The sequence below is a fragment of the Sinocyclocheilus grahami genome, unplaced genomic scaffold (genome assembly GCF_001515645.1).
Source record: "Sinocyclocheilus grahami isolate Dianchi unplaced genomic scaffold, SAMN03320097.WGS_v1.1 scaffold532.1, whole genome shotgun sequence".
Lineage (NCBI taxonomy): Eukaryota > Metazoa > Chordata > Actinopteri > Cypriniformes > Cyprinidae > Sinocyclocheilus > Sinocyclocheilus grahami.
In genome coordinates, this window is record NW_015505711.1 from 245,285 (window position 1) to 253,787 (window position 8,503).

Genomic DNA, 8,503 nt, shown 5'->3' on the forward strand with positions numbered 1-8,503 from the left:
ATCAGCTATACAGGCGTTAATACTGAATGTTTAACATTATATTCATTGCATACATATACTTCGTAGTAGACATCCTTAACTCCTTTCTGCTGTCTGTTGTTCTGTTGTCGGTGTTTCTTTGTTTGAATATGACGCTTATCACATGCTGTGTAGTATCGGCGTTTGGTATCGGGGCATTTTAACTAGTACGAGTAGGAGTAGAGGAGACCAGTATCGGGCCCGATACCGATAATAATTATCATTATCAATTTTATTTAATCAGAACAGAAGTTATCAGCAATAATGGATATAATAATAAAAAAGAACATGCCTGACAAAATTTGCACTAGTATCTTTGTTGGATATTGTGAAGTTATATTATTATTATTAATAATAATAATAATAATAATAATAGTAGTAGTAGTAGTAATAACAACATCACTATTATTATTATTATTATTAAAACATTTTACAACATTGCCTACAAAGTGCTTTTCAGAAATGAATAGTCAGATCCAGAAATATGATTAGAGATGTTTAAATAATAAGATTATTTAAATTTAGTAGTAGTAATAATAATAACAATATCACTATTATTATTATTATTATTGTTATTATTATTATTATTATTATTATTAAAACATTAACAACATTGCCTACAAAGTGCTTTTCAGAAATGAATAGTCAGATCCAGAAATATGATTAGAGATGTTTAAATAATAAGATTATTTAAATTTAGTAGTAGTAATAATAATAACAATATCACTATTATTATTATTATTATTGTTATTATTATTATTATTATTATTATTAAAACATTAACAACATTGCCTACAAAGTGCTTTTCAGAAATTAATAGTCAGATCCAGAAATATGATAAGAGATGTTTAAATAATAAGATTATTTAAATTTAGTAGTAGTAATAATAATAACAATATCACTATTATTATTATTATTATTGTTATTATTATTATTATTATTATTATTAAAACATTAACAACATTGCCTACAAAGTGCTTTTCAGAAATTAATAGTCAGATCCAGAAATATGATAAGAGATGTTTAAATAATAAGATTATTTAAATTTTGTTATTAGAATAGTTACATTATTAACTGTCTGTTATATTGAATTATTTAATGATTATAATAAAAATTATTATTATATGAAGCAGACCATTAATATTAATTTTGTTGTTATTAGTGTTGTTGCAAGTGTTTACAAAGTGCTTTCCAGAAACAACAAAGAAAGCTCGAAAGACTCAACTGCAAAAGTCTGTTCTGAGCTCAGAGTGTTCTGATGGAAAGGAGTCACATTGATCCGTCTGAAATGATGCTCAGCCTTGCCAGATTACAGTGGGGATATTCACACTGAAGTCTTTCTTCTCTTGTTCCCATCACAAGAGGTTCATCACATCTTATCTTTAACCCCCCCCCTAGTCCATATTTGACCCAACATTGGGTTGAAACAACCCAGCATTTTTTAGAGTGCACTGTAGTATCTTTATTGGATGGTGTCAAATTAATATAAAATTATTGTTATTAATATTATTACTAAAACATTTTACAACATTTCTTACAAAGGGCTTTTCAGAAATGAATATTCGGATCAAGAAATAGAATTTGTTCAAATAAAAATAAAATAACTTAAATGTTATTATAGTAGTTGTATTATTAACACCCTGATATACTGAATTAGTAAATGATCACAATATAAATTATTATTTAATGAATCATACCATTAATATTAATGTTGTTGCTAGTGTTTACAAAGTGCTTTCTGGAGACAACTCAACAAAGAAAGATTGAAAGACGCAACAGCAAAAGTCTGTTCTGAGTTCAGAGTGTTCTGATGGAAAGGAGTCACACTGATGCATCTGACAGTATTACCAGTGGGGATATTCACACTGCAGTCTTTCTTCTCTTGTTCCCATCACAAGAGGGTCATCGCATCTTATCTTTAACCCCCAAATGCCTTCCTCCCTCTACAGCACCCCCGTCCTTAAAATCACTCCCATTTGAGCTGTCAGTCAGAGGCTGTATCCGAGTCCCGATCAGCAGGATAAGGACTGAGCTGCGTTGTGACTGATTGGTGCAGTGATACAGGGGCAGAGAGCTCGCAGGTCAAAAAGTCATCAGTCTCTGAAGGGATTATGGGAGATAGTTATCTGGGCCGATGACCAGCAGGGTGTGTGTTTGTGATTGTGTTTGAGGAATGTGTTGGTTGTATTTAAAGGTTCTCTGACCCTTAACATCTACATCCAGATTTCGAGCACAACTCTAGTCAAGAGGATTTTAGCATGACATTTTAAATCTAGTCGACCTCTTAATGCCGTTTGATTGCTCACTTTTGTTGGATGGCCAAAGATGCAAGCTTTTAGTCTTTGCAGCTTCCTCCAAAGCCCAGAAGACAATTTTCTAGCAGGCTGCTAACAGAACTTTATTTTTCCCCGAATCAAACTGGGGGTGGAATGGAAAGAGAAACCCATGGCTAATTGTTTTTTCCAGAGCTTCTCAGATGGAAGTTAGCTAATGAGGTTAGGCAGCTTGACCTTGTTGAGATCGCAATGTGGGTCTAATTGTGATCTCAAATCTGCTCATAATCTCTTAATATAACAGAATGAAGGTAGCAAGTTGCTGGAGTATAAACTGAGGGAGAGGACGACAGAATAAAGTTTTAAAGAAACAGTAGCAATGCTATTGACTTGTGACAGTGGTTCATCTGTTTTCAAAACAGAGTCGCTTTTTGAGTAACAAGCGGATTTTTCAAGCGAGTTGTGGTATATCACAACAAAACTCTACATTGCTATGTTTGTCACATTGTATGGTATTGTATTGTATGACATTGTATTCCAACTGAGCAAATGAAGGTAATGGTCAAACTCCCCACTCTAAAATACCTGTCTTTCTAAAATATGTATTGTTGTTGTTATATTATTTACAGTAATGCATTTGAGATACTGTATGCATTTGTTGCAACGCATGAGTTTCTTTGCATCCAACCCATGATCTAATTATATGATATGTGATATATTATACATGTATATATTAATATTATGTATATTAAATATTGAATAATTGATATCAGATATTAAATATGTATTAAATGTTTAATAAATAATAATATATACATAATAAATATGTTTAAATATTAAATGTTTTATATATATTATTTATAAATGATATTTAGTTTATTTAGTTGTTGTGACTGAAAGAGGAAAATCAACATTGTTTCCACAACACTGTTTTTATGTATTCAAACCTGGAAACAAAATTACATTTGTAGCATGCTTTATTCCAGGATTCTGATGGCTTAGGTTGTCTGATTTATTTTTATTTTTTATTCTTTGGAATGCATTTGCATAATTTGACTTTAAAAATTAAGTGTCAAAGCACACTGGAAAAAAAAGATGGTTTCGAAAAAAAATTTAACTCAGAAATAGCTAGTAAATTTCACAAACAATTACAATGAACCAGCAAGTAACACATGAAATACAATTTTCTGAATTGTATTTTCTTGTAAAATGTACTTCAACATCTTTATTTTCAACTTCGAAAAATATTTTTACAGTGCACTTAACTAAAATTTGACTTGTCAAATATATAAAAACAGTCTTGAATTTTATAGATTCATAAGCATGTTGCCATCAGTAATTGATGTCAGACTTCACTTGTGGCTCTTGTATCATGTACTTCAGCGGATTACATGCTTTATATAGTTGATACTGAGGTTTGCTCTGTGTCCATCCCTTGTGGGCCTGGAGAAGCCCCCATTGCATGTTTGTCTATTATGCAAACAATAATGTTGTCATTATCACCAGGGCCTTGTCACTGGTTGTCACCATCTGATGAGTGTAAATTGCCCTGTTTCGTAACCAAAGTGAAAATGCAACACATTTACAGTAGAGAGAGAATTGATAGGGTCCTGGTGTTATGAAGTCATTTGTTTATTTTTTTTGAGCTCTTATATGCACTGAGCTGAAGCAGAAGGTCTTCATTATAGATAGGTCCTACCCTTGATATTGGCAGTGTCTGTTGTCCTCAGCTGGCTCCTCTCAGTGTTAATGTCAGATTGCGCTCAGGTTGCAGATGGTGGCTCTGGTTTCTCCATGGAAGCTGAGGCCAAGTTCACTGTCACTCATGTCCTCTCACACCTGTCTGCCTCGGATTTCCTTGTAGCGTATCAATATTTCAGAAGGCCAGGGGAAGGGCAGAGGGTGACTAAATGAACTGGCAATAAGAATAAGCAAAGATTGTAATGGGTAAGATGAGACAGACAGAGTCATGTTAAAGCACACCTCATACCATTTTGTTTAATTTGAATTAATGTGACAGAGTTAGACCTGTCTATGTAACAAATGCACTATAATGTTTAAAGGTTTAGGGTTGGAAAGATTTTGTAATCTTTTTGAATTTTATGCGGACTAAGGCTGCATTAATTTATTTTTATTTATTTATTTATTTTTAATACAATAAAAACAGTAATATTGTGATATACTTTTACAATTTAAAATTGTAAATTACATTTAAATTACATTTAAAATACTGTTTTAAATGTAATTTATTCCTGTGATGCAAAGCTGTATTTTCAGCAGGCATTACTTCAGTCTTCAGTGTCACATGATCCTTTAGAAATCATTCTAATATGCTGATTTGCTGCTCAAGAAAAATTTCTTATCACATAAAGCATAAAAAACGTTAGAAAATGTTATCATCACAGTTGTCAAAGTTTAAAAGAACAGCATTTATTAAAAATCTTTTTAAACATTCTAAACGTTTTAATGTCAGTTTTGATCAATTTAATGTGTCCTAACTGAATAATTGATCATTTCTTAAACATCAAAATCTTACTGACCCCAAACTTTTGAGTGGTATAGTGTAAATTGATGGTAGATTTACCATCATAGTGTTCTGTATGCTTTCCTTGGCTAATTAAATTGTAAATTTGATGCCGTAAATCATGATTCAGCTACTAAACTAAGCAAAAACATCCATGTTATGTGTTGTTGCAAATTAGGTAATTTTGGAAGGTTTATGTTTAAAGTTAGATCTGAGAGCAGTTGTCTGTTTAATCCGTTGACAGCCAGGCTCTGTTCATCCCATAATATTTATTTTCACGCCAGCATTAACATTGGGGTGTGTAAACGCAAACTTGTTTGTTGTTCCAATGATAGAGCAGCTGCACACTGAGTCATCATTTTTTTCTCATTATGACTGAGCTTGAGATGTGGCATTTTAAATCCTGTTGAACATTACTTTTCATTTGTCAGTTACTCCTCTGAGTTCATCTTAAAACATTTAGTCGCCTAGGTGTCATTTACGACAGGATCCTCACCACTTTTTTTTGCCATGTTAGCATTTCAGGTTTGTTATAAGTAAATACATTACAGCTGGTTTTTAGATTACTGATTGATCAGAACCACAAAAGATCAAGTATTTATGCATGACCTAATTGTTTTTCATGAGCTTTCTTCATAACATCACAACCAAAAAAGAACATTTAAATAAATGTATTAGTTTAACTTCTAATTATTTTTGTTCTCTCTCCTCAGGATGAAAAACAAGTTGTGGTACTTTGAATTTGGCACCACAGAGACCATCTCAGCCACTTGTAAAAAGCTGAACGAATCCATTGAGGTGGAGGTGAGTTCAGGACATTTATCCTCAACAGTGCCCTGTTTTACTTGACAGCAAATGTTGTAATTATATACAGCCACATTCACAGTCTTTTGACTGTGTATATGGTCAGTATGTCCACTGAATACTTCCTTCAACAAACTGTGATTCATTAATGCAGCTGGCTACAGTATCTACAGTAAACCTCAGGCTGCTCTTACGCAGTCAGCGTTGAGGGAACATGTCAGAATGTCTATCTGAAAGCAAACAGTGGCAGACGACCTCTGTTGACAGCGTTCCCAGCATGTCAAAGTTTCACACTGGACAGTTTGTGCTTGTGGTTTGACGTACATAATGAATGCAATGAGTTTCAATGACAATGAAGATTTATTCTTTACTAAAGTGCTTGATATTTAATCCAGACAAAGACATTACAAGGTGGCAAAGACAAACCACTTGTGAAAAAGGATTCGTTGAAATTGTAAAATGCCTTTCAGTTAAAAGAAGCAATCATCTTTTTCAAAGAATGTATGAGTGTTTATTTTTATTAGTACTGACCTGATAGTTATTATTAAAGCATAAACATGATGTCATTTTTCTACATTCAAGTAGATAAAAGCTGTACTTGAATACCTATTACTTACAAAAAAAGTTGTAAAAATTACAATTGGCTGCATTACCAACATGGCTGCTTAGTAAACTAACTTTGATCCAGACCGTAGAGGGTTATGTTTCACAATGGTTATGGAATTAGAAGAGCTATGAAAACATCAGCAGCTGAGGAATTTGCTTTAGGAAAAAGAAAGCTTCTTTCTCCCATTCTTGTGTGGGATCTCACACGGATCGAGGCATCTCATTATGTCGTAAACATGTCAGCATTTGTCTTTTGAAGTTTGTGTACTTTTCCACTGTACTGACGCCCTTGGTTTGATTCAGGGTGGTCTGTGACATCATACGATACTGTACAGCATTTCTATTTTTGAAATGCCCGCAGGCATTTTTAGACTAGTTTCACTTCTCTCGTGTCTGGAATGCGATTGCTATTGATGCGCCACTCCTAATAGTTAAGTACATGAATGCAGTTTATAATACTTCAAGTGCTTTGTCACTCTTTTTTATACAGTTTACATTACCATTCAATTTTTTGGGGCCATTTACATTTTTTGTATAGATATTGATACTTTTATTCAGCAAGGATGCATTAAATTGATCAAAAGTGACAGCAAAGACATTTATGATGTTAGAAGAAAATAAAATATGGTGAACATAAAAGGCTCTTTTCCAAAAAAAAATGTGTGTATGTGTATTTTACAACATTTTTTGTTTTTCTCTATCTGTCCCAGTGTGATGGCATCATTTTGGATCTCAGCAGCACGTCTCTGGAGGGTATCGCTGTGCTCAATATTCCCAGCATGCACGGGGGCTCCAACCTGTGGGGCGAGTCCAAGAAAAGACGGAATTACAATCGCATGAGTAAGAAAGTGCCAGAGAGAATGACTGGCAGCACTGTCACCGATGCCAAGGAGCTCAAGTTTTGTGTGCAAGGTGAGTCAGACTTTAGGGCATAAACGACTGAATTAGATCTGGGTTGCTCCTGAAATGTTCTTACAACCTACAAGTTTCCAAATATAGCAGAGACGAAACCAAAGCACGCACATCGATGGCAAAAAAAAGGCAGAGAAATTATCCTTTTGTATTCAGTTGTTGCTTCTGGCTGTTTCATTGTAGTACATTTAAGTGCTGATGACGAAATTGACTGAAACCTCTGATTTCCTGCCACTTCTGATAAATTTCAAATTACTGGCCATCTTCGGTAGATCAGCACACCATGTGGAGCCGTTTCATATGCAGCTCTGACTCACAGCTGCTGTGGAGGAGCCGAAAGCTTTTAACCATCGCTAATGAGCAGGAGTCTCTCCGGCTGCTCGTTACACTGATGTTCAGTCTCACTGTGTTTTGGGACTTCCTGCGTTCGTTTCCCAGAGTGTGAAGCGCTGTTAGCAGTGCTAATCGTCATTTGGGGATAGCGCTATCTGTGTCAGCACCTCACTGAGTGTAGAGTATCAGCGTTTCCAGATCCCACACCAGAGGTTGGTGTCACCACTCCACTAAATGTCCTTCAGGGAGAGTAAGTCAGCACAAACATCCTTGTGACGCCAGCCTCCGGGGCCCCGGCGTCACCATCAGCCGTCTCAGTCAGTGATCAGAGCTCGGATGTGACTGTGCCTCCCAAGGTCAGAGCAACAGCAGCTGTTTCAGGTGGCGGTGAATCAGCCTCCATCTCCAAGCCTGGGTTTTGTCCAAAGGAAATGAAAATTCTGTCATCATTTTCTCATAAATTATAATTATATACATTTCTTAATCACCCCAGGTGAAGGTAGTTGGTTATATACAAGACTGGCTGTATGTCACTGGCTCTAAACTGCACTCCAGGTTTTATTTAAAGGGGTCATATGATGCTATTTAAATTTTTCCTTTCTCTTTGGAGTGTTACAAGCGCTTGGTGCGTAAAGAAGATCTGTAAAGTTGCAAAGACTAAAGTCTCAAATCCAAAGAGATATTCTTTATAAAAGTTAAGAGTCAGCCACACCTACCTAAAACGGCTCGTTCTAACACGCCCCCACATGTCTACGTCACGATGTGGGAAGATTTGCATAACACCGCCCAAATGTTCACGCAAAGAAAGAAGGCGTAACTTTTATTCTCGCTGTAGTATTGTTGCCGCCGCAGCCATGTCGTGAAGGCGCTGTGTGCTTCGTTGTGAAAGCGAAACTACTTTGTTTGGTCTTCCAAAAGAGGACAGTATCGCTTCGTCATGCCTGGAGCTGATCCGTGCTGGTTGCTGAGGAAATACTACAACTTTGCGCGTGTATCGCCGGATCGGCTTTCACCGTGGACGAAGCCCGGGGTC

At 35.4% G+C, this 8,503-nt stretch overlaps 1 protein-coding gene across 2 annotated transcripts in view; it reads left to right on the forward strand.

The window, feature by feature from the left end:
* The window catches only part of LOC107555347 (diacylglycerol kinase beta-like), a 142,782-nt gene that overhangs the window by 109,471 nt on the left and 24,808 nt on the right, over window positions 1-8,503 (forward strand). For both annotated transcript variants that reach the window (XM_016238101.1, XM_016238102.1), the window contains 2 exons: window positions 5,529-5,619; window positions 6,936-7,137. In XM_016238101.1, coding sequence (XP_016093587.1) covers window positions 5,529-5,619; window positions 6,936-7,137 — 293 coding nt within the window. The remainder of the gene's footprint in view (window positions 1-5,528; window positions 5,620-6,935; window positions 7,138-8,503) is intronic.